At 53.0% G+C, this 23,862-nt stretch overlaps 9 protein-coding genes across 9 annotated transcripts; 4 read left to right on the top strand and 5 right to left on the bottom strand.

The window, feature by feature from the left end:
• Window positions 1–585: 585 nt before the first annotated feature.
• Window positions 586–942, bottom strand: LAESUDRAFT_517405 (uncharacterized protein). Its single transcript, XM_040902774.1, has 2 exons — window positions 928–942; window positions 586–879 (listed from the first exon to the last, which is right to left on the bottom strand). The coding sequence occupies exon 2, from the start codon at window positions 790–792 to the stop codon at window positions 619–621; it is 174 nt and encodes a 57-aa protein (XP_040767451.1). The 5' UTR covers window positions 793–879; window positions 928–942; the 3' UTR covers window positions 586–618.
• Window positions 652–2,339, bottom strand: LAESUDRAFT_722676 (methionine adenosyltransferase). The gene is made up of 6 exons (XM_040908255.1): window positions 2,171–2,339; window positions 1,507–2,109; window positions 1,275–1,449; window positions 1,044–1,220; window positions 932–991; window positions 652–879 (listed from the first exon to the last, which is right to left on the bottom strand). The coding sequence occupies exons 1-6, from the start codon at window positions 2,288–2,290 to the stop codon at window positions 833–835; spliced, it is 1,182 nt and encodes a 393-aa protein (XP_040767450.1). The 5' UTR covers window positions 2,291–2,339; the 3' UTR covers window positions 652–832.
• A 228-nt stretch (window positions 2,340–2,567) lies between these two features.
• Window positions 2,568–5,772, bottom strand: LAESUDRAFT_722675 (phosphatases II). The gene is made up of 6 exons (XM_040908254.1): window positions 5,679–5,772; window positions 5,507–5,617; window positions 5,290–5,455; window positions 5,077–5,237; window positions 4,889–5,017; window positions 2,568–4,830 (listed from the first exon to the last, which is right to left on the bottom strand). The coding sequence occupies exons 1-6, from the start codon at window positions 5,700–5,702 to the stop codon at window positions 2,668–2,670; spliced, it is 2,754 nt and encodes a 917-aa protein (XP_040767449.1). The 5' UTR covers window positions 5,703–5,772; the 3' UTR covers window positions 2,568–2,667.
• Window positions 5,773–9,373: 3,601 nt separating this feature from the next.
• On the top strand, window positions 9,374–12,276 carry LAESUDRAFT_722672 (MFS general substrate transporter). The gene is made up of 17 exons (XM_040908253.1): window positions 9,374–9,925; window positions 9,977–10,014; window positions 10,076–10,085; window positions 10,141–10,194; window positions 10,249–10,374; window positions 10,432–10,613; window positions 10,671–10,761; window positions 10,821–10,871; window positions 10,942–11,064; window positions 11,121–11,180; window positions 11,238–11,253; window positions 11,315–11,405; window positions 11,476–11,637; window positions 11,696–11,764; window positions 11,816–11,903; window positions 11,968–12,148; window positions 12,217–12,276. The coding sequence occupies exons 1-17, from the start codon at window positions 9,744–9,746 to the stop codon at window positions 12,268–12,270; spliced, it is 1,578 nt and encodes a 525-aa protein (XP_040767448.1). The 5' UTR covers window positions 9,374–9,743; the 3' UTR covers window positions 12,271–12,276.
• Window positions 12,277–12,976: 700 nt separating this feature from the next.
• On the top strand, window positions 12,977–14,172 carry LAESUDRAFT_517209 (uncharacterized protein). The gene is made up of 6 exons (XM_040902773.1): window positions 12,977–13,079; window positions 13,155–13,355; window positions 13,415–13,519; window positions 13,575–13,625; window positions 13,683–13,724; window positions 13,778–14,172. The coding sequence occupies exons 1-6, from the start codon at window positions 13,077–13,079 to the stop codon at window positions 13,997–13,999; spliced, it is 624 nt and encodes a 207-aa protein (XP_040767447.1). The 5' UTR covers window positions 12,977–13,076; the 3' UTR covers window positions 14,000–14,172.
• Window positions 14,173–14,282: 110 nt separating this feature from the next.
• On the bottom strand, window positions 14,283–15,895 carry LAESUDRAFT_646744 (L-tyrosine:2-oxoglutarate aminotransferase; the record flags this gene model as incomplete). The annotated part of the gene is made up of 3 exons (XM_040904005.1): window positions 14,283–15,016; window positions 15,065–15,703; window positions 15,766–15,895. The coding sequence occupies 3 exons, from the start codon at window positions 15,893–15,895 to the stop codon at window positions 14,283–14,285; spliced, it is 1,503 nt and encodes a 500-aa protein (XP_040767446.1).
• A 519-nt stretch (window positions 15,896–16,414) lies between these two features.
• LAESUDRAFT_748264 (uncharacterized protein) lies at window positions 16,415–18,594 on the top strand (the record flags this gene model as incomplete). The annotated part of the gene is made up of 8 exons (XM_040911507.1): window positions 16,415–16,468; window positions 16,527–16,649; window positions 16,747–16,839; window positions 16,895–17,032; window positions 17,265–17,447; window positions 17,499–17,664; window positions 17,787–17,916; window positions 17,993–18,594. The coding sequence occupies 8 exons, from the start codon at window positions 16,415–16,417 to the stop codon at window positions 18,171–18,173; spliced, it is 1,068 nt and encodes a 355-aa protein (XP_040767445.1). The 3' UTR covers window positions 18,174–18,594.
• LAESUDRAFT_517158 (uncharacterized protein) lies at window positions 17,974–19,078 on the top strand. The gene is made up of 2 exons (XM_040902772.1): window positions 17,974–18,787; window positions 18,849–19,078. The coding sequence occupies exons 1-2, from the start codon at window positions 18,435–18,437 to the stop codon at window positions 19,036–19,038; spliced, it is 543 nt and encodes a 180-aa protein (XP_040767444.1). The 5' UTR covers window positions 17,974–18,434; the 3' UTR covers window positions 19,039–19,078.
• Window positions 19,079–19,964: 886 nt separating this feature from the next.
• On the bottom strand, window positions 19,965–20,264 carry LAESUDRAFT_722669 (uncharacterized protein; the record flags this gene model as incomplete). Its single annotated transcript, XM_040908252.1, has 1 exon — window positions 19,965–20,264. A coding segment is annotated over exon 1 (278 nt), but the record flags the coding sequence as incomplete, so codon positions are not given.
• Between the last annotated feature and the right edge of the window lie 3,598 nt (window positions 20,265–23,862).

The following is a 23,862-nucleotide window of genomic DNA, read 5'->3' as shown; positions in this document are numbered from 1 at the left end:
TCTCAATTCATCTCAATTCAACCTCAGTCTCTGAAATTTCATTCCTTCATTGTTGCTATCCAGATGCTATGGCAGTATATCAAATTCTTTCATATACCCTTCTGCTCCTGAAATCACAAGCATGTTTATGGCAGTGCCATGTTCTGTGTGTGGCTTGTACAATTCCTGCATGATATATAGGTTAAATGATTGATATATATAGTTTTTCGTAGTGGCTACCCAAGTTTGAAATTTAGGACATGCAACACTGATAGCAAATGCAATGGAGGCAATTTTTTCCAAAGGTAAGACACCGGTTAACATTTACTACGCCTTATGCACTTGTTACACGGCATCTAAGGCGAGCAAGGGATCTGCCGGCCAAGGGTGGCACTTCTCGAGTAACGATGCACTCGTGCATTCATTCCTGCCACACACCGAACAATTCGTCTCGCGGTTGAACGCGTTTGTATTCTGCTTCGAGTATTACATACAGCATTATCGACCACCTGTAAAATCCAGCATGTACTGTAAGAAAGCGCGCGCCACCGGCGATCTGCTGGCATCAATCTAACAAACGCGCCGTGGCATGGACGTCATGGGGTGCGTGAAGGGCATACGGCGACGCAACCAGACCAACTAAGGTGCAAACGAGAAGCGGTCAACGGTGGAGGGGGGGGGGGGGGGGGGGGGGGGGGGGGGGGGGGGGCAGGTATAATCTAACAAACAAGATGCAATGTGGTAATAAATAGGCGGAAGGATGAACTTCCGGTGCGGTGAAGGATGAGCTTCAGATGCGGTGATAGAAAGCATGGACGGGCGAGAAGACGCGACGAACAACACGACGCTCAGCTTACAGCTTGAGCTTCTTGGGCTGCTCCCAAGAGTACTCCGAATTGCCTAAGCTTCCATCAATGACGTGCTCGTATTTTTCAAGAGGACAGCGACATACCAAAGTGGCCGTAGGATGCGGTCTTACGGTACTGGGGCTTTTGGAGGCCGAGCTGTTGCACTGAATAGCCCCAAGTCAGAGCAAGGACAGACTAATGCGAAGAGCTACAAACCAATGATACCGGGCCGGAGGTCGAAGTTGTTGCGGATGACGTCCACGAGCTCCTCATCCGGTACCTTGCCAGTGCCATACGTATCCACGTGGATCGACAGCGGCTCTGCAACACCGATAGCGTACGAGAGCTGGACGAGTGCACGGCGAGCGAGGCCGGCCGCGACGAGCGACTTGGCTGTTAGGAAGGCTTGTCAGCGGAAATTTCAACTCCATAGAATGCACTACCAACCGATCCAACGAGCAGTGTAGGCAGCAGAACGGTCGACCTTGGACCAGTCCTTTCCAGAGAAGGCTCCTCCTCCGTGGGCACCCCAGCCACCATACGTGTCGACGATGATCTTACGACCAGTCAGGCCGGCATCACCTTGAGGTCCACCAATGACGAAGCGACCAGAGGGTTGGATCTAAAAAGGATGCAAATCAGCATTGAAAGGCAATTGATGGCCTGAGGCTCGACGTACGTGGTAAACGGTGCACTCATCAAGAAGCTCAGCAGGGATGACCTGCTTGATGATCTTCTCCCGGATCTCCTTCCGCAGCTCCTCAGTGGTAATCTCCTCCGCGTGCTGCGTGGACACAACAATAGTATCAACGCGAAGCGGGACCGTCGCACCACCCTCTTTCTTGTACTCGATCGTGACTTGGGTCTTCGAGTCGGGACGGAGCCACGGAAGGGCACCCGAACGACGAGCGGCAGCCATCGCCGCGTTCAAACGGTGTGCAAGAACGAGCGTGAGGGGCATGTACTCGGGCGTCTCGTCAGTCGCGTAGCCGAACATGATACCCTGGTCGCCAGCACCGATGTTCTCGAGGTCGCCATGGTCAAGACCCTGCGCGATATCAGGCGACTGCTGCTCAATCGCGACAAGAATGTTGCAGGTCTTGTAGTCAAACCCTTTTGAGGAGTCGTCATAGCCAATCTCCTTGATGGTGTCACGTATAACTTTTTGGTACTCGATCTGCGCTTGGGTGGTGATCTCTCCAAAGACCATGATCATGCCCGTCTTCGCGGCAGTCTCGCAAGCAACCTTGGAGAAGGGGTCCTGCGCAAGACAGGCATCGAGCTACGCGCGTCCGTCCCTTCAGCTGCGTCGTTCCCAGCGCGATACAGCGCGTGAAACTCACAATAGCATCGGAGACCTGGTCGCAGATCTTGTCCGGGTGGCCCTCGCCGACGGACTCGGACGTGAAGAGGAAATGACCCAGAGGGAGCGCAGACACCCGTGCAGTTCCGTTGGCGGGCATGGTGGAGGCGACGACGGAGGAGAAGGAGAAGGGAAAGGTGGGAGATGGGGACCGAGCAACGCGAAGGCTGAGAGGTTTGATTATAAGAGTGCGTACCACGGACCCCAATCACCGCAGTAGCACGCCATTTCTCGCCGGGTCTATTCATCATCGTTCGACCTTCCGTTTTTCACTGGCCAGTGTGCAAAGAACTCCTCCGCTGAGGAGCCCGGGTTATCATATATCTGCGGGCGTTCCCAGACGACTTTGCGGAATGTCGTGGACGGGAAGATAGCACACCAGATTTCATGTTCACATGCGCTGAAATATACATGAGCACATCGCGCGAGTGTCTAATGTCATATGATATGATACAGCACAAATGGAGAACCAACAAGCTACAATAGTCCTACGCCGAGAGGGTCTGAGGTGGATGGGGCCGGGGTTGCGTGAGGCGTCTCAGTAGACGTGTCCATGGGCAAGAGCGGTGAGGATGGTATAGAGGTCGATGATAATTTCTCATCTGGTATCGTCGAAGCTGCCCGTGCTCCAGTCACAGACATTGGAGGTTTGGGAAGTGCTACAGTCGGGTCAAGAGGAAGGCTGTCCGCCAGCTGTGGCGGGAAGGACTGCAGGTGAGGAGACTCCGGCAGCCGTGCGGGTTCGGAGGATGGCGAGCGCACCGAGCTCCACGGATTCTCGAATAACAATGAGGGCACGTTGGAACGCGCCGACCATGGATTGATCGAGCTCGAGCCTATCGTTTGTGCCATTCCCGAACCGCGCGGTGACGGTGGTCTCCTGTTCTGCTCATGACCGTCTTCGCCCCACACTCCAATCTCATCACGCGTCTTTAACTCTCCTCCTTGTGCTTGTCCCGCTTCATCGCCACCAAGCGACATATCGCTAAAGTCCTTCGCCATACCTCCATAGGCTTCCTGTACAACCGAAATTGCAGCGGATGCGTTCGAGGAGAAGCGACCCCACATGGAACGAACCGCAGTGCTCGAGAAGAGGTCTGCTACTTGAGTTCCGGCAGACAATGATACCGAACGTACTGCAGGAGATGGTATACGTGGGGGGATGATGGGACTTTGAGTTCTGCGAGGAACCGTATCCAATCCGCGTATGCTCTCGTGTCTCGATCTCGGACTATGTGGCGTCAAAAACGTTCCACCGAGCGGGGTCGTTTGAGGCGACGGGGAATGGCCGCCTTCAAGAGTCTTCCGAGGGAGTGGCTGCGACGCCGGTAGGCTAGGGGATGGAGATATAGCAGGAGATGGAGGGAGGGGAACAGAAGACGGTACCGGACCATTGGCTGTAACAATGTCATCCAAAGCACCTTCCATCGGCCCTGCGAACTCTGGCTCCTGCGCGAACTGGCGGATGACAAACTTGCCATTCATCTCCTCGTCTGTTCTGCCGTAAAGCTCGTGCCAGAAATGCACATCTTTCGGATTGGGCATGAGTACGCCCATGTCAGCTTTCGACGATCGGTTTGCTGGGTCATCGAGCGACGGGTCGTAGTCCGGATTGACATTCAAGGCCGCTTCCGGCGGCGAGTTGAAAAAATCCCAAACGCTGACCGTACTTTCGCACGCGGGCGGGCCATCTTCGCCAACTCGCCGCTCACGTTCAGTATTGAAAAGGAATGTACCAAACTGGCAAGAGTAGAGATGGTAGTGTAATTGCCGAAGGAATTGCTCGTTGAACTCGAATCGCTCCGGGAACTGACGTTGTATCTGCCGCACGCATTCAAGCCATTGATGGAAGATCGGACTGGTCTCCTCCGAATGGCTCTGCGAGGCGAATCTGTTCTGCACAGAAGCTAGGAATGCTTGCGCTGCCTCGGCCCCGCCCCCTGTTCCGGTGTTTTCGACTGGAGCAATGAAAAATTTGTCTGAAGAGAGGTGCCCGCATCGGCCCAAAAACCTGTGTCCGAAGGAGATCCAATCTTTCTCCACCATGATTTGAAATCCACGGGTTGTCCGGTAGAAAGGATCTAAGCACAACTGAGACAACGAAGATAGCTGAGCGGTTCTGTCCCAGCCATCAGGGCAATGAATGAGGACATGGGAAGAGTTGACATGCACATTCCGCACGATGAGCAGGGTCCCTTCAATAATCGCAGAGATATGTTTGAGCCAGCCAGATCGCCGTAGTGCATGTCTGTCAAGGACAGGTGCAGGCATGCTGCCCATTTCCACGCCGCCGCAGCTAACGTTTGGAATGGCTTCTGTGTCTCGCAATGCCTCCACGACCTTCGCAAGGGATTCACGCATAACATGGATATGGTCGATCCCAAGATAGACCTTCTTCGCATCCTTATCATGGTCCATATTCTCCGAGCCAGCACCCTTCGCAGTATTGGCCATCGCATTAGTGGTGGGCCGTGCATCAATGATCAAGTTCGTAGTCGTAGCGCCATATACAGGACCGCTGATTGCACGCGATTCCGGTGACCAATGCGATTGGAAGATGGCCTCGATGAGCTTCTCATCCTGGATCGAACGACTTTGCGATAAGCCGACCATGGGTTGGCTCGATCGAGTGATACTGCCCTGTGCAAAGAGGAGAGCGATCAGGAGATAACCGAGAAAACTACGTGAAAGCACTGACATAATTTGCCCAATGCAAATATGTCAATACTGGGATACGACATTTGCTTCGGTATCTCGCTGCGTACTGCAGCGTCGTGTCGCTTATACGGGTTGGTACAACCACACGTGAAGGGTACGTCGGGGAGAACTATGTTAACTGGAGGTTATGAATGACTACGTGGGGCGCTTGCTGGTCAGAAGACGCACAGAATAGTCCTTGTTGATATCGGTGAATCTCCAGGCCTTCGTTCGGGAACCTATGCCCATTCTTCCGAACTCTTCTCTTGGCGAATAGAGGGACCACCCATTCTGCGCCTGATACGGAGGATTGGGCACGAAGTAAAAGGCATAGAGTTGAGTTACGGAAGCTACAGATGGCAGATAAGTGGGCGGTTAATGAGAGCTGCGCGCAGTGCGTACCCGTGACGGTGAGCTCTTTCACGCTCTCGAAGACATCAATCGCTTCCTTCTCCGTCGAAAACAGCACTATTATCGATTCAAATGTTCTTGTGCGAATCGTGAGGGGACATAGGCCTTGAAGAGTTAGTGGCAGCCGTGTCACCAGCGAGATCAGAGGGTACGGGATCTGCAGATCCAGTCAGCTCGAAGGGCCACCTGAAATCAGACGGCGACTAACCCACATCTCCTCCCGTGTGGGATCATCGTAGTGGAATATGAGATGATGCGCAGTGAGGTGTACCGTCCCTAGGGCGGTGGTGCCCGCCTTACAGCACAGAACGTCCTCCACCTTGAGACGCATCGTCGTCAATTTAGGAGCTCCAATTGATAACCAAGATCAGTCCACATACCCTCGCAACTCGGATAGCGTCCATAGCAAAAGGGTAAAATGATGCTGAGATAGCCTTTGGAGGCCACGGTCCTCGTGAGAGAGCAAGACGCGCGGGGTTGGGCGCTTACTACGGAACGCTAACATGATCATTAATTCTCATCGGTGGCGAATGCATATGCAGCGAGCTTCAAGTCTCAGAGACCTGTTGGCCACTTGTCGGCTCTGCTTGCATGATATCCAACTGCTGTACAATCGTATTTTGCCTCAGACCGGACGGTTACACAAACTCTTACTTGGAACTACGAAGAGGCGCGGACTCCAGAGTCCCTTTGCACGCTTTCTATATGGAATGCAAAGTCATTGAGAAGCGGTACGTCGAAGAATATAAGTTTTTAATACCACTTCGGTATAGCTGCAGTCTCTGTATCCGATACATTCGAATGTGGAAGGGAATTGGGGTATGTATGCGTCTGTAATCGCTGTTACAGCCTTCCAAATCCATGTATTGATCCACTGAAAGCGCTTCCCACCAGTCATACCTCGAATTGTTTGCATATGGGTTTGCTCGCTCGCACATCGTCCACCCTGGTTCGTTCTTCCACGTCGGGACCTGGCCTCACGCCCATTACGGTCGTAGCAATTGCATGTGTGATCTGACGTAGCCCTTGTTACAAAGGACCGGAGAACTGGATCACAAAAGTCCACTGAACGATGAGCAGCCATCATTTATTACAACTTATAATGTCCCGTGTGACAGGCGCAAACAGGTTTCCCAGAGCATGCAGCTGCATGTGTGGACATCATGAACGATGAGCGCGCCCATTTGAGGTGGGCGGCGCCCGGTTATTAAGAACATGCAATTACAACGTCTTCCATCGCGTTTAGAATCCTTGCCTCAGCGTCCATCGGTGCTTCTGAGCACCTCAATACATTCACTTGCCGCCAAGGCTATGCATCATCTCCACGTCGTGGCCAGTGGACCATTGTGGCGTTGTTCCGACCATCTCGTGCCATCTTAAGACGCTGTCGCCCACCGCTTCGTTGCTTCGTGAAAGATTTCACGAAGCCGGCTCGCGAAGTGGAGTCCACATACACCACAAGGTCTCTGATAGCCTCGTGCAGACATAGCTATGTAGCTGTGATGCACCAATCGGAAGATATGGCGATGACCTATCCATCGAGCTTGTCGGAGATGCGACTGGAAGGTAAACGTTTGAACGCCCAAGAGCCCTGCTTCTTCTTCCCAATCTCTGCGAAGCGCTGAGGAACTCTACAAGAAGCTGCTCTGCCAGTGCATCGCAGCAAACGCCCACGACTGAACAGAAGGTGTGCACCGGAGTATCCAATCAGGCGGTGGACTGATCGTAGCTTTTTACTTCTCAGGTACTTGGGTTCAGCATATCGGGCCTATGTAAGTACAACTTGAAGGTTCTCAGTGAGTCAGCGGGCAGAAGCCCGACCTCGTGTAGCATTATAAATAGCGCGAGGACCGGGACCGCAGGCTCACAAGCTAAGGATCATGCAACGACGCCTCGGATGAGAGTTTGCGAGAGGATAAGGGTACGAATTCAATTCGGCATCCTACTGCGCCCGAAGCTCTGGCCGGAATGAACGTGGGGCCCGTTCATCTGGCCCCTGAATCTAATCGCTATGAAGTATGAACGAACCGCTGGTCTGGCTTCATGTGTGCCGGGAAACTAGTTCATCCGCCTAGCTGACAGCCGGTGGTATTTGCCGCTGCAGGCAGCGTCTCTTCCCAGAATGTGGAGTGGGTTCATTCTGAGATGGATTGGTGGCAGACTGCATTGCGACACATCGACCTTTGCGGTGCATTTCAATGCCACTCTGTAGCAAACTCATAACGCGTGGGCTGGAGAATGCTTCGTTCATTGTAATCGTCTCAATCGGAATTTTATTCGATGTTCAACGAGTTCATCGGTGCTATCAGGAATGCCACACCTGTACTATGACAATATATCTATCGTTGGAGCACAAACCTTGATGCGCGCCGACAATGCGAACGACTCGGAGTACAATACCACATGCATTGATCCCCGCGAAAGCAGCGCAACAAGGCTGCTGCTGGTTTGACGGCCTCGTGGTATTCAAAGTGCCCCACGGGAAGGACGTATCAGCACAATAGCCGAGAATGTCCAATCCCACATCTTTCCCCATCCACCATCTCAGCGCTATGATACAACGTGTCCACAGAGGACGAATACGTCCGAGATCGCTCCTGCACAACAGTTTTGGATGCACGGAGGTACCTTTCGTCACTAATGAACGGATGCCGGAAATGGATTAAGCGCAAGAAGAAGTCACACATGAACAAGGAGTTCACGCACTTGGTCAACACATTTTTAAACAAGATTCTTCGACGATGAGTCAATTTCTGAGCTTTTGAGAATCGTTGCTCATGCTGAACCTGTAATTCTGGCAAATGTTCGCACGTTCGACCGCGCATTCGAGCCTGAGCCTGTTATTGACCAGGCAAGGAATGTGCTCAGGTACAAGAAGGACTCAGTGACGGTGATCGAGCGGTCGGACTTGGTGCAGCGATCGAGATGGATGCGATACAGCTGACCTGCCTACAGGTAATTACCGAATGAGCGGACATATGTGCATGTGTCGAAGACATTTTTAGAGCAGTCTACCGTGACGTTGGGCATCCGATCCGTACTTGACGGCCTAAAATAAGAACTGATGGACACTCAGCACGGAATCGTGGACTATCGAATTATATTGCGTACGTAGCCGGTACGTACACGTGAACGCAAGTGCTGACTCGGTCTGGCAGTAAGAATTCTGAGATCGTTCCTGAATGTGCCGTTGCCATGATGACGACCTGTGAAGACCGTTTGATGGAGGATCACGAAACGCCGTCCGTATTTTCTAAATTGTTGCTTTTGGTACTCCTCGGACCGCGATCAACGAGAAGTATCGTTTGAAGGATCGTGCGTGTTTGAGGGCCATCTGCAGTCTACACAATGCGTACTTGCAATGTTGATCTTAGCCGCCACAGACAAGTAGCCGAGCGTCGGCGTCCGTAGCAGGAGTCAATGGGATTAACTACAGTTCGACGGTGGAGTTCTTGAAGTTTCATGGCGAGTGCTAAGAGCGCCATCCATGTTCTCCGTATTACTGGCATCCCGACACCAATGAATACCTGAAACATGATGCACGAGCTCCACAGACTAGGACTAGATGGTGCCTGTCTCTGATACTCGAGTAAACTCGATCACTCTAGACAAGTGACACAGTCGGCATCGCAGGGGCAGCATTCAACCTGAGGTAGTAAGCAGTACCTGGATGTATCGAAATAAGTTGCCGTGAAACCAAGACGCGCAAAGTGCTGCCGGATCTTACACATGTTGAACTGTGGCGACGTTACAATTCCGATCGGGCGCGTGCAATCAAATCGTTCCAGTTCCTTGTTTTCCATGTTGAGCCGATCAATGTTCCATTTGCTGTGCTGCACTGCCCTCGATGATCGCTGAAGTATTGAAGAGGGAATGCCACAAAGGTGATCGGTGCCGGTGAGGCCCCGGTGAGGACGCAAACCGAGAAATCGAGTGTCAGCGCAAAGAGAATCCAAGATAGCCGCGGGCGTCCCGGGCTCGGAATACTTCCGCGGCTGGAGACCATCACCTTACGGCGGTAAACCATCCTCATCTCCGTTCGCCACATCATGCACAGACGACTCTCCTGCGCGCAGGTCCTTCCTCTCCCATCACCATGCCATTCTGATGGTTAACATCGACCGCGAGGAACGACGCACGAGAGTGTGCCTCGAACTTCGAGATCTGCACGAAACGCCTTCCTCCGGGAGGCTCGGAGGCTTGGGTAAGGCGTCCTGGGTAGAAGGTGGCGTGCAAAAATGCCCTTGTTCGGCTGCGGGGAACTCACGGCCAAGACGGCGTCCCCGTCTGATCATCATCAATTCCTACCAAAAACAATCTTCACCCGGGCGCTCGGAGACAACCACATGCATTCATGGGACTCTATAACTGCATGCGCCGGGCGGTGTTGTCATGCAGCGCTCAGCTCCCACCCTTTCTTGTGAGCACCCGCCTCAGCACCCTTCATGAGCGACGAGAAGCGCCCGGCCGTACATGTTGCGGAGTCTGGTCTGAGCAGCTCCGATTCCTCCATCGAGAAGCGCGGTGTCGAGCATGACCTCGTCGCGGCGTACGATGTCGATGTCGCCGCTCAACTTACTGCGGGAAAGGACATTGTGATTGATCCTGCGGAGGAGGCAAGGATCAGGTGTGTGCAGTGGGCCAGCGTGTCCTTGTCGTAGCTGATAGAGCGACCCAGGCGCAAGATTGATCTCCACCTCCTCCCTTTGATGTGCAGTGAGTCCCGAGGGATCTCTTCATTACGGCAATTTGACTGATTTTGCATTGCGTGTTTCAGTAATGTATCTGTACGCCAATGTGTTATTCATCTCACGCTCGCTACGGCTGAAACGGCGCCACTAGAATGCAGTTCGCTGACAAAACCACACTCGGACAATCCGCTGTTTTGGGCATATTGTGAGGCAGTTTCTACAAGAACCGCTTTCCTGACACTAATGATGCGTATCGAAGGACTGATGCACACCTGAACCAAAACCAGTTCGACTGGCTCAGCACAGTATTCTATCTCTTCTACCTCGGCTTCGAATTCCCGCAAAACTACGCGCTGCAGCGCTTTCCGGTCGGCAAATGGGTCAGGTCAGCACGCTCTCCTTCCTTCTACGACATCTCCTTACATCGTGCCCGTCTTCGCAGTATCAACATATTCGTCTGGTCTGTCGCCCTGTTCTGCCATGCCGCGGCGAAGAACTTCGCGCAGCTCGTCGTGTGCCGCCTGTTCCTCGGCATTTGCGAGGGCGCGATCACTCCTGGGTTCATGATCGTCACGGCGATGTTCTACACACGCCAGGAGCAGACGAAGCGGGTGGGCTACTGGTGTGGGTACCTTTCGTCGTTTCTCCTCGCGAGAGAGCGTTGACGGGCTCGCAACGCAGTCTTGATGAACGGAACCGCAATTATCATGCTCGGCCTTGTCGCATACGGGACATTGCACATCAAATCGAGTAAAGTGGCGCCATGGCAATGGTTTGGCCTTTCACTTACGTCTCTTCTTTGTCAACGCTGACAGTGCTTATCATATTTAGGCTTGTGATCATTATGGGCGCTATCACGTTTGTAGTGTCCATTCTGTTCTGGTGTGTGATCTTCTCCTTCTGGGCTTGTCGACGCCTTTGTAGGACTAATAGCCTTATGCGGGTGCGGCAGGTTCTTCTTCCCGGACTCGCCGACCTCCGCGTATTTTCTGACACCGGAGGAGAAGGTCATCGCTGTCGAGCGGCTCAAAGTGAACCAGGCCGGTGTCGAGAACAAGCATTTTAAGAAGGAGCAGTGAGTGAAGTCCACACCAACGTCGATTCGCGTACTAAACGTGGTTTTGCGCGCAGGATGATGGAATGCTTCAGAGATCCAAAGGCATACCTATTCTTCTTCTTCGCAGCCATCTCGTACGTTCTTCCGGGTTTTTCGGAAGCTGGAAAGCGACGCTGACTGTGGTGACACAGGAATGTCACGAATTCGGTGCGTGCAGTTTGCTGACGGAAGCGCTCGAGAACGCCTTCTTAGGAAATTTATTTGACAGCTGAGCAACCAACGACAAATTATCGTCGCCGAATTTGGCTTCTCGGACATCGACACCACTCTGCTCGGCTGCGTGGATGGTGTGGTGGAAAGTTCGTATCAAAGATTGACATTCTGCGTGTTGATGGCGCTCATGACAGTCGCGTGCTCGCTTACTTCCAGTGATCGTGATCTTTTGCGGAGTCATGTCTGCGACGTACTGGAAGAACGGCCGTGCGTATACCGGGGCGCTGCAATACTGCGTCGCGATTCTCGGTTCGATCCTCGTCAACACCTTACCATGGAGCGACAAAGTCGGCCTGCTATTCTCCTACTGGATATCCAGTGCGTTCTCTCCCTGACCATGTTCGGGATGTATTCGTCTGACATGGGGGGCTGTTAGTTAACGAGATCGCCCCATTCGTTATCATGCTTGCATGGGTAGGCTCGACGACCGCAGGGCATACCAAGCGTGCGTACATGTGTGTTGTGCGAGCTGGCATTTCGTTCATGAGATCTTTAGGTGTCACGATGAACGCTATCGTCATGGTCGGATATGGCGTTGGAAATGCCGTCGGGCCGCTGTATTGGCAAGATAAGTACAAACCTCGGTGCGTCACTTGCGCATGCTACAGTAATCAGAGCTCAGAACCTAATGTCATGTTCGATCTGCAGCTATCGCGTGCCATGGTCGATCCTATCTGCATGCTGGTTCGTCTCGATGCTTTTGCTTCTCACCATTCGGTGGGTCCTCGCGCGCGAGAATGCACGGCGGGAGAGGGAGGGACATGACCCGGCGTACGACGAGGTGTACATCACGGATGAGAAGACGGGCAAAGAGGTCAAAGTCGACAAGGTTAGTTCGCGTCAGATTCTTCGGCTGTCATCGCATACGGGTACTCATGATTCGTACCTTTTGCGCAGGCGTTCTTGGATCTTACGGACATGCAAAACAAGGACTTCAGGTATCCGTTGTAGTCGGGCTTGGATGGATGAGATTATTATCACGACACGTCATTTATGCTATATATGATTACGTGGAGATAGACTGTACGTTACGGATACGCTTGACGTATATTTTGCTTAATACCTGAGAAAGATATCCTTTCAGTCGAGTCAGAGTTTCGAATTCAGCGTTTTTTGGACACGAAAGAGGCGGAATGTCCCGGTTCTACTACCAAATTCAGTGAGCTGTATCATGCTGTGTTTGTTCCATGAGCTCAAACGATGCGCGTGTATCGTCAAAGGGTAGCGAAGAGCCTCGTGAAGATTCTCATTGTATGATTACAGTAAAAGTCAATAGAATACAGAGACCCAAGGACTTGATGTTCTTGTGAAAGATAGGGTGCTGTCAGAGAGGAGAGTCGAACGTAGTGCGAAGTTGGATGACTACGACGGGAGGCGCGAACGCGACAAGCGCTGATTGGATACACACGTGATCGCGACGCGACGCGTACGCCATCCGGGTCAGTGTGCTCGAGAGTCGAGTCTCGACAGCCTTCAATGACGAGGCCGCAACCCCGCTTAACATCGTCCACCACATCTGCAACAAAATTCGCCTTGTGGCGATGTATTGAATATTGATGGGACGCGTCGCACGTCTCGGAGTCCTCGGAACCACCAGGATTCGGCTTTCAGGCGACTTGGAAACGGAACCGACAATGGTTGACACGCCTGCATTGGTCAGCCTCCCGTAGGCGAGGGAACATCCTGAGAAGATGCAAGAGCTCTCTTGAACCACTCGCTCATATCATATCCTGGATAAATCACGTCACGAAGGAAACATGGTTAGTAGTCCGCATATCTTGAGTCTTGAAGCTTGAGGCTTTAGTCAACATGCTCATGATATATACGCTCGAAAGTCTCAACACCGCAACATAACGCAGAACAGTCCATCGCCGCCTCTGGGAACCGAGCTCGAGACACTCGCGCAAGAAGGCCAGCCGCAAAAGGACCGCAGCGAGCCAGCAACCGCCTCTCCAAGTCTAGTTCAGCTTTACACCACCGTACTCGAGAACCAATTTAAGCTGCGGAGATATCAGCTGGTGGTCGATGCGATGACAGTACGTGCTTGCCAGCATTAATTCACGCTCCTCGGTCTCACCATAGCCTTTCTTCCAAGATGGAACTCGAGGCCAAACAGGACATCAGCAAAATCCTGGTCTCGCTGAATGCACTGATGGGAGAGTCCGTCGCTGCACGTCAGCATGACACTGCCATCCTGGCTGTAGGTTCTCTGAAGAGTCCCATCTCTACGCTCATTTACGCACGAAAACCCGCAGAAGCTCAACAATCAGTCTGATGAGTTGCTGAAGAGAGTACAAGAGACGCCCGTGGGTACCAATGCTGATAAGCGACTCTAATTTCTGATGAGTGGTGGTCATGGGCAGGCGCAGCATCGCAAACGTGTTCCCTTGCTGCGTGCGTGCAAGGCATGCAACTCTATTCCCACCATCTTATCGCATACTCATCCATATGTTTATAGGCTCAGAAACTCAAGATGGTATACATGTTCGACAAAGTCACACGGGCTGACGCCCTTCGAGAGCAGCGTATCAACGCCTTGAAAGAAGACGATGCCGCCTGCTCACAACATACCAAAGACCTGCACAGATTGCGGTTACTCATACAGGAAGCGGTATCTCTTGGGAAGCTCAATGCGCTTGAGGAGGAGCTCCGCGAGCTGGACCAGGCATTCCATTCGTAGCTTCTTCCGACTCCATGACTCATGTGGACGGTATATATGCGTATCTGCACTCGTGAAGATCTTTGCTTGGCATTGCCGTCTCTCTCGCTTGAATTCAACGCATCGGATGCTTCTTTATATACTACTTCGCTACTGTATTCTAGTATGCGGACCTTCCTCTATGGGTTTACGGAACGACACTAGCAAAATAAATGAGTATGCAATAATAAGTAGATGTGCGCTCTAAATGTTTTGCGGGGTGTCCAGCCATTCATGTACCACGTCCAGTCCTCGCTCCAATTTTCTAAGCCTTAGCAGGCTCGTCCGCGAAAAACTCCTTCAGCGTCCGCCCCAAAATCTCCAATCCCTGCTGCATCGCCTCCTCGGTTCCCGCAAACGTCAGCCGGAAGTAGTTCATGCGGTCCTCGATCGGGTCCTCGAGGTGGTTCACCTGCGGGTCGCAGGGCAGCGCGAACACCGACGCGGGCATGACCACGAGCCCGCCATCAAGACAGCGCTCGAACAGCTCCTCCATCAGCTCTTTGCAGTTCGTCCTCGGCACGCCGCGCTTGCTCGTCCCCGATACTCGATAGCGCGGATGACGCTCGAGATTGATGCGCGTCCAGACGAACATGCCCGCTTGCGGCCGCCCGGGCGTCGCGAGCCCCGGTGCAACGCGCACGACCTCCCGCTCGAATAGCTCTAGGAAGAAATCGCGCCGGCGCTGATACTCCGCGCGGAGCGAGCTCAGCCAGCGCCCGAACCCGTCGAGTGTCCACCCGTGCGGGCCGAGCAGCTCCGTAATGAACATCTGGCCGAACGCGTGCGGGTGCTGTGTGCTCGAGTCGGTGAGGATGACCAGGTGTCGGTGGAAGAAGGGCGAGGACGTGATCCATCCAAGGCGCATGCCCGGCGCGAGGATCTTGGAGAAGGAATCGACGCGCATCACGCGCCCGTCGACGTCGAAAGAGAGGAAGGAAGGCACGAGAGTAGGCTCGGAGGAATCTGAGGTGCTGTATTGCAGGAAGTAGTAAGGGTCTGGGTGACGTTAGGTTGGGTAGCACGATGGATGTTATCGCGACATACCATCCTCAACAATAATAAGGTCGTGCTTCTGGGCGAGCTTGTAAATCCTCTTCCGCCTCTCCACTGTGAGCGTCGAGCCGGTGGGGTTTTGACCGCAGGGCACGATGTACAGCACGTGCGGCTTCCTTCCCCTCCTCTCATCCCACTCACTCATAGTCCTGTCCAGATCTTCTGGAATTAATCCGCCGTCATCAATCCTCAGCGGTACCCAACGAACGCCCTGAGGAACACATGCGCCCGCCAACGAACTGAAGGTGAACTCATCCGCGAGGAAATGGTCCCCTGGCTCGCCCAACACGCGGAAGAGCTTCGTCACTGCATCTCCGTTTCCAAGCGTGAGTGTCGCGACCCGCTCAACTTCGTTGCCGGTGTCGGGGTGCGTGGGAGGCTGGTGGTACATGCGTGTGAGCGCGGTGACTGCGGCCTGTGCATCAGGCAGGCCGGCGCCGGTGGTATATTGCAGGGCGGTGCGGACGGGGAGCGTGCATGACGACGAGGGCTCGCGGGTGGAAGTGAGGACTTGCGAGGGCGCAGAGGGACCGGCAGTGCGCCAAGTCGAGACGGGATCACAGTCTGGGTCGACAGAGGCGACCTCGAACTGAATCTGTGAGATGGGATACAGCGAGGAGTGTGGGTCACCTAAAATAGTCCGGGCAGCTAGTCAGGATCCAGTGAACTCAATGAGGTCGATATATGCGCACCGTTTGCTAAGGATATCATGTTTTCTCTCCGCTTCGTGAGCTTCCAGATCTCCTTCATGGGATTTGGCTTGCGGGCACGGGCCTCTGCAGATAGATGATGGGACAAGTCGACCTCTGCGCTGCACGACATGGCTGTGATCTGCACGGGAGAGAACAAGAATGGTAGATGTGCCCTCTATGGTGCTGGCGGAGACAGTGACCGAAAGATAGGATGACTCAAAGTCTATCTATGACGAGTTGAAAAAAAACTGGACAAGCCGTCGATCGTCTTTATAGCTGGATACCGGACCATCGCGCGGGTGTATAAAAGAGCCTGAAGGGGAGCCATGATACAGGTTGACTCGAATGCCATGATCCGCCCGCGACGAGCATGGAGACGAAAATGTCGCGTAGTGTCGCATCATGGTTTCAGTGAGTGCTGTGCGTGCACCGCGCTGAAAACCCGGCGTGATGCTCTTGGAGATGAGTCTTTGCTGAGCGGTTAACCGTTCTGGACCTCTGCAAACGCAGAGCCGATGTGAAGTGAAGATATCGAAGGTGGCCGAAGGCCCTTGACGTGTAGTGAGCGCATTTGACGGCGGCCACGTCGAAAGTCTCTCCAAACTGTTTGAGAATGATGAGCTCGGGGGCGTCAGCGTTACATCGAGACATGTTGTCGGACGCCCGGCGGCGCCGGGTTGAAAGCACTGCATTCAAGGCACAGGTATGGCACACACATCGTCAGACGCATTGATGGCGCTGACATTTGCTGAGTCATCCAGGTTGACGCGCCGACGGTATGGTTAAGCTTGATGGTAAACGTTGAGGAGGCGATAGATATGCGAGCGGGTCGAGCCAAGCGTCAACGAGCCGACGAAGACGGAGGACAAGAAAGACGGTGGTCCGTGCGTCGACGGGTAGCGCTTCGCTTCCTAATGGTTCCTAGCCCATGCGCTATGCTTCGCGAACTTGCCCTTTCTAGGTGATCTTCCGAACTTCTAGATCTATTGCACTGCAATCGCGATCGAACCGCCCGTGAATCGGATCGGCATTTTACAACAGTCATTGCACAGCACAACGTCGGTGAACAGCAACGTCGGTGAACAGCGAGCCCTACGCCTCAAACTGCTATTAGTTTCTGCACTTGTAGCCCCCGGTTAGTCATCGGAAAACGGTTTTTTTCTTCAACCGCCGCACTACGGAGTATGTACGGAGGCCCCCTGTCCAATGCAACGGCAGAGCCACCAAGAATGTTCAAAGCGAAATTGGTCAACAACGGCCGGATCTTGTGAGTCCGTAGAGTGCTTCTTCATATGCATTCTGGACCTCCGCCAGATGACTTTGTTGTAGTCTAGAGCGTCCTTGGGAATGTGAAGCCACATGTTTCATGCTCTGGCGTTCCCCTCTGCGGCCATGGTTGTGGTTTCGTTGAACCGCAATCCGCGCCTTTGAGGACAGCCATCTCTGTGTAATTACTAATTACGTTACTAACAGAACGCTGAAAATAGTTTTTTTTGCAGGGCGCTCGGTGCACATGTGCACCGCTAACGCTCGGCACAATATATTTTGCGGTGCAGACAAGTTCCTTGCTCAGCAAAGCACCTCGTTTTCACGCAATTCCTCATGCATTCACGTCAGCTTTCTTTCTAGCCGGTTGGTACCTTCAATTTTCCATGCTCTCCTTCATCAACAAGACAATTTTTGTGAGTCCTGGTATATAGCAGATCTGTATTCTGTACTACTACATTGGCCAGAATTTTGGTGCTAGGGGCATGGGAGATCTGTATTCTGTACTACTGGCCCGTCGCAATTTTCTGTACCTGTCCGTATCCTATGCAAGCGTAAAGAGAGAAACCAAAACAGGCCTGTCGAAGAGTGGATGGATCTGTATTCTGTACCACCACGTCCGAAGGCGGCCGTGTATGCACGGCAGACGAGACTGAGACTGAGAGGACATCGAGACTAAGACTAAAAGAAATAGAGACCGAGACTGGGCCTATCGAAGCATGATGGATCTGTATTCTGTACCATCACGTCCGAAGGCGGCCGTGTATGCACGGCAGACGAGACCGAGACCAAAATAAACTATAGGAAAAAAGAAAAGAAGCCAGGCCTAACGAAGCGCGACGGATCTGTATTCTGTACCATCACGTCCGCAGGCGAGACGAGGCCGTGAGAGGAGACGTAGGAGCGAGGGAATATTTGCAAGGAGAGACTATGTTTGAATCGAGGAAGCCGTGCGATGAAGGACGAAGGGAGAGGCGGCGGTGATATGGGAGCAGGAGCGCGAAGGACGCGAGCGCATTGCAGGACGGAAGATTGAGCGAAGGACCATGAAGGGCGGAGGAATGGGCAAACTTGAGCGCAAGGAGATACCAGAGGAATGGACGAGCTTGAAGCAAGAAAGTACCAGGAATGAGGAAATTTGAGGACAAGGGGATACCAGGAATAGACGAGCTTGAAGCAAGAAGGTGTCAGGAACGGACGAGCTTGAGGAGCAAAGAGGTCGCTAGGAGGATAGGGGAGAGCCGCGGACGAAAGTGGGATTTTTGAAGACATTATGGGACGATGAGTGGACTGTTCGCCGTGAGGGAGTCAGCATCCTCTAAACAAGTCGGTATCAATCCCAAGCAAGACCTACCCAATGGATACCGCTCCAAGGCGACGCCCTACCCCATCGGGTAGTCGTCATGCCACCGGAATTAATTAATCCGAGACAAGATTTGACGGTAGATCCTAATCATGGCCAGTCAAGGACGGGTAGTCGCTTGGGGGAGTCCACTAGGAGCCATGGACTTTGGACGGAGACGAATGTGACGACAGATGACGAACAACCTGGAATGGATGACGAGCTGAGTTCTGCATGGTATGATTGTCAGCACTCAGTTTCTCAGACCGACCGAAAGAATCAGCCTTACCTGAAGGATGCCGCGCCCCTGCTTCGCCCTACCATCTTTAGTGGTAGTCGTCGCGCAGCCAGACTATCTGGCGACACGAATTGGCGGAATATCCGGTTCAGATCAGTTGGGAGCGAAGCCGTAAAGTGATTATGAGCCAAATCCTTCACAATAGATGTGTCAGTGCTCGGTCTCATGTCCATTTAGAAGAACATCAAGCAAAACTCACCTGAAGGATGCCGCACCGATGCGTCGCCCTACCATCTTCTGTGGTAGTCGTCGTGCAGCCAGCATCAGCCAGCGACACGAATTCGCGGAGTATCCGGTTCAGGCCATAGCAATCGCTCCCAAAGTTCCATTTAGGAACGTCCGATTGGTGTTCGATAGTCATCGATGACGAGCTGAGTTCTGCATGGCATGATTGTCAGCATTCTGTTTCTCAGACCGACCAAAAGAATTAGCCTTACCTGAAGGATGCCGCGCCCCTGCTTCGCCCTACCATCTTTCGTGGTAGTCGTCGCGCAGCCAGACTATCTGGCGACACGAATTGGCGGAATATCCGGTTCAGATCAGTTGGGAGCGAAGCCGAAAAGTGATTGTGAGCCAAATCCTTCACAATAGGTGTGTGAGCGTTCGATCTCACGTCCATTTAGGGAACATCAAGCAAAACTCACCTGAAGGATGCCGCACCGATGCGTCGCCCTACCATCTTCCGTGGTAGTCGTCGTTCAGCCAGCATCAGCCAGCGACACGAATTCGCGGAGTATCCGGTTCAGGCCATAGCAATCGCTCCCAAAGTTCCAGTTAGGTCACATAATGTCCGAGTGTGTTCGAAATTCCCCAAGCCGAGCCGCTTCAAGCGAATAACCGCGTCCGATTGCTGCGCAGGCGGCCATAATATCATCACCTTGTCTTCATAGCTTGGTGTACCCCATTCTCACTTGAAATGAGAGACTCGTCTCCGCTGGGTCGAAACTAAAGTCCAGTTCGCCGAGTCGTTCCTCCAGCTGGGATTGACTGCTCCGGAGGGAATATGATTCGGGCGAGTCGTCTTCGACAAATGATTCATCCTCTACTTGCTGTTGTATTTTGTCCTTCCAGCGCTTGAGTATTCCTTCAGTTGCTTGCCTATTCGTGGTCCGAATCGACGAAAAATTCGACGCCCATCCCCCTCGGACCCGATCACTGAACATTGCGGCGACCACCGCCCTGGTTATCTCTATTGGGCGGAAAAAGAGTGTCCCAGATTTGTCCAATTCGTGCTCGTAATCCTCGACTGCCGTGGGATATATGACGCCCGGATCGCGCTTGAATCGATCAAGTTCATCAAAAAAGGCGGAGAGATCGCTGAAACTAGGAGGTGACGACGGAAGTGTGATCCCTTCCTCGATTGAGGACTCCTCGTTTGCTTTCAATTGTATCTCTTCTCCTCCACTGATCTTCACGGCTGGTACGTCGACTGAGGTGCGCCCGTTCTGAACTGCTGGCGTGTTTGAGGTACCTACAGTCGGCGGCCAGTCGAGCTTCACAGATGATACATCCTCTACTTGCTGTTGTACTTTGTCCTGCTTGAGTATTCCTTCAATTGTTTGCCTATTCATGGTCCGAGTGGACGAAAAGATCGATCCCCATCGAGATCGGTCGCGTACCCGATCGCTGAACATTGTGCTGACCAGCGTCTTGGTGATCTCTATTGGGCCTGGGTGAACAAAGCGAGTTCCAGATTCCTCCGATTCCTGCTTGCTATCCTCGTCCACCGTGGGGAAATCGATGCCCGGATCGCGCTTGAATCGATCGAGTTCGTCAAAGAAGGCGGGGAGATCGCTGAAAGTAGGAGGTGACGACGGAAGTGTGATCCCTTCCTCGACTGAGGACTCCTCGTTTGCTTGCGGTTGTATATCTTCTCTTTCGCTGACCTTCACGGCTGGTACGTCGAATGAGGTGCGCCCGCTCCGAAGTGCTGGCACATTTGAGGTACCTACAGGTGGCGGCCAGTCGAGTTTCGCCGAGCCACTCGCAGGCATGCTCCATGTCGAGGATACATTGGAAAGCCCTGCAAAAGACCAGTCTGCCACGCGCTCCTTGAATTGTGGGGGAATATCCGCAGCATTGAGTTCCAACGATGGTGAGGCGTCAAGAGGGGCAGATGCAAGCCCCAACTTCGTGTCAGTTGGAAAGCGTCCGGAGAGAATGATCGGAACATTCGCTTTCGTCAAGATTGACAAGACATCACCTGCATCCCCCCAGATTGAGAGAAGACGATAAGTATGAAATAAGTGTTCACTCACCGGCATCGTTCTCGTCTGCCTGGGGCGAACTATTCTCGTCATCCTCATCAAAGACATTACATTCTCCTGAAGGCCGTTGCAGGTCGTGCTCCTCCTTGGTTGCGACGTCTTCGGTTGCGGCGACAGGTTCAGTGCTCTTCCCAAGCTTCTTAAGAAGGTGGTCCTGAACGTGGACTCCTTTGGTCTCAGGTGATGACAGCACACGTTGATCTTCCTGCCGTCCGCTGAAATGAGCCGTGACGTGCACAGAGGGGCCCCCAAGAATAAACGCCGATTTCTCGTCATCTTTGCACTCCTTTCCTTTTCCTTTTCCTTTCTCCCGGGCCTTCTCGAAAACAAGTGCTTGAGCTTCTTCCTCCATTCTCCCTTCCGCGATTGCATGCAGAGATGGTTCCGTGGCTGTCATGACCGTGCGCGGGCGGCAGGGAGAACTGGTGGATATACCCTCGAACGAGATTGCCAGAAGGTCAATTGATTCCTCGGCCTTCAAAGGCTGACGCGAGGGACGGAGAGAGCTAACCACTGTTCCTTCAAACGAGACTGCCAGAAGACCCACTGGTTCCTTGGTCTCCACGGACAGACGTGGACGGCAAGGAGAGTTAGCCTCAACTCCCTCGAACGAGATGGCCATAAGATCCACTGCTTCCTCGGTCTTCGTGAACAGACGTGGGCGGCAGGGAGAGCTGGTCAGTTCTTCCTCAGAGACTGCCGGAGACTTGACCGGTTCCTTGTTGTCGGTCGACAGAGACGGGCGGCAGGGAGAGCTTGCCATTACTCCTTCAAATGACACCGCCGCAGAGAGCGAAAAGTCGTCTTCCGGAATAGAAAGAGGCCGCACCAGTTGACTCTGCCATTCGGGAAGGCTAACCGACGGGCTCAAGGTAGATTGCCGAGTTTCGCCCAATTGACTGCCAACGCTGTGCGAGGCTCCGAGCGGACGAAGAGGTCGATTCACGCTGAAGACCGACTCCTCTGAATCGCTGTGCGAGGACTTGTTGACGATCATCTTGTCATTGCCGTCAACGTTCGAGATCACTATGGACGGGAGGTGATGCTCGGGTCCGTCGGGACGAATCTTCGCCTCGGGATGCAGGTAACCGGTTTTGCTGACAACTGCATTCGACTGCAATGGCATGGACTCGTTCGAATTGTTCGGTTCTGCTTGCAAAATTTCCAGAGATGGAAGGGGCGGGAGGTGAGTAGCGAGGCTGTCTGGATGATCTGGGGGGTGAATGGACAGGTGGCTGATTGTGCCGACAGCTGGCGGATGCGACTCGCGTTGGACGGATTCCTTTGTCTTGCCCTTGCGGTCACAACTATCCCGCCCCGTCGACGGAGGCAGTGAATGAGACGTGGAACGACCGGTTGCAGCGTTCTTCTGACGCTCGAGCCTTCTTAAAAGCCGCTCGTTCTCCTTCTTGTAGCAATCGATCCGCAACTTGAGAGAGCGCTCGAGTAGGAGATAAGTCCGTTGCCTTCTGTCTAACTCCGCACGTCGCGCCTCGAGTGACCGCTGTGCAGCGTCGCGCGACTTTTCCGCGGCAACCTTGTCGCTCTCTAAGCGGCCAACTTGTTCTTTCAGCGCGGAGATGCTCTGTTCGGCCTTTTGGAGAGTGCGATCCTTTTCTCCCAATTGCCACTGGTGTAAATGTTATTGGGACCATTGTGCGCTTGAACGTAATGATTGAACTGACCTGTAATGAAGCATTCTGCCGAGCTACATCTTGGTCCGCCTCCCGTGCTGCCTGTGTTAACATTCGACATTGAAATGCATATCCTGGACTGCAGCTAAGGTCACTCACTCTCATCTTGAGCTCCGCTAATTTGGCCTCATGAACTTGCTCTGTCAAGTCCTCGATACGTGCCTGGTCTTTGACAGCAGAACGATCCCGCTTCACGAGCTGAGCGCGCAGATCATCACGCTCGCTTCTGGCGGCTGCTGCGTCCTCCTCTGCTTGACTTACATCTACGATGTTCTTTTCGAAGAGTTCGCTGTGATGTTCCTCCAGGATGGCATTCTTTCGATCGAGTTTGCAGATCCTCTTCTTCAGTTTCGCCTAATAAGTGTGGTGATGTGTTATTAATCAAGCAAGCAACTCTGGAGGACAAACTACTCGCCTCATTAGCTTCCTTCTCCAGTATAGCTTCGCGGTGTTGTTTCTGCAGACAGATTGCTGATTAGACACAGCACATAAATTTTTTGAAAAACAGCACGATGCGACTCGCCTCCGACACTTCCTTCTCCAATCGGAATTGCTCCTACGTAGAAAACGGCGATGTATACACATTGAAGACTGGAAACACAGGGAAACAAGACTTACCTTCAATGCTTCCTTCTCCATGATCTCGTTATCGTAGTTCGTCTGCAAGGGCAAAGATTATTGCGTTGGACTTCATGCGAACAAAACGCATTGCAACTTGCCTTAAGCGCCTCATGTGCAAGGACAGCTTTGCGGAATTTCTCCTGCATCGTACGTAGTTGATGATGAGCGGCGCCTCGCTTTCATAATGGACAAGAAGACACTCACCTCCATGTTGAGTTGCTCTTGATTGGATTCTTGAAGCTGCTTTAATAACTCCGCAACGCGTTGCTGGACACGTAATTCGTGAGCACAAGTAACGGCTACGAGCATAAGAACTTACAGCCAGGACCTCCTTTTCTGGGTCTATCGGAGCGGCTTCGTCCTGCCTTGGTTCCGATGGCTCCGCGCGTGAATGGTCATTATCGCTTGCAGTAACAGCAACTTCGGCGTCCAATTGGGTTCGTGCTTCGAGCTACATGGCAAAGCTGAGTTAGACGGACGCAAGACAGCAATTGGACTCCACATACGATGTCAGAATTCTTGCTTTCCGACGCGATGCGCAATATCTCCTTGTCCGTGGCTTGGAAGGTACCGTTCATCCTTGGCTGTTCCTGGACGGTGTCTTGAAGC

Source organism: Laetiporus sulphureus (genome assembly GCF_001632365.1).
Source record: "Laetiporus sulphureus 93-53 unplaced genomic scaffold LAESUscaffold_7, whole genome shotgun sequence".
Lineage (NCBI taxonomy): Eukaryota > Fungi > Basidiomycota > Agaricomycetes > Polyporales > Laetiporaceae > Laetiporus > Laetiporus sulphureus.
This window is presented reverse-complemented; position numbering and strand designations above follow the sequence as displayed.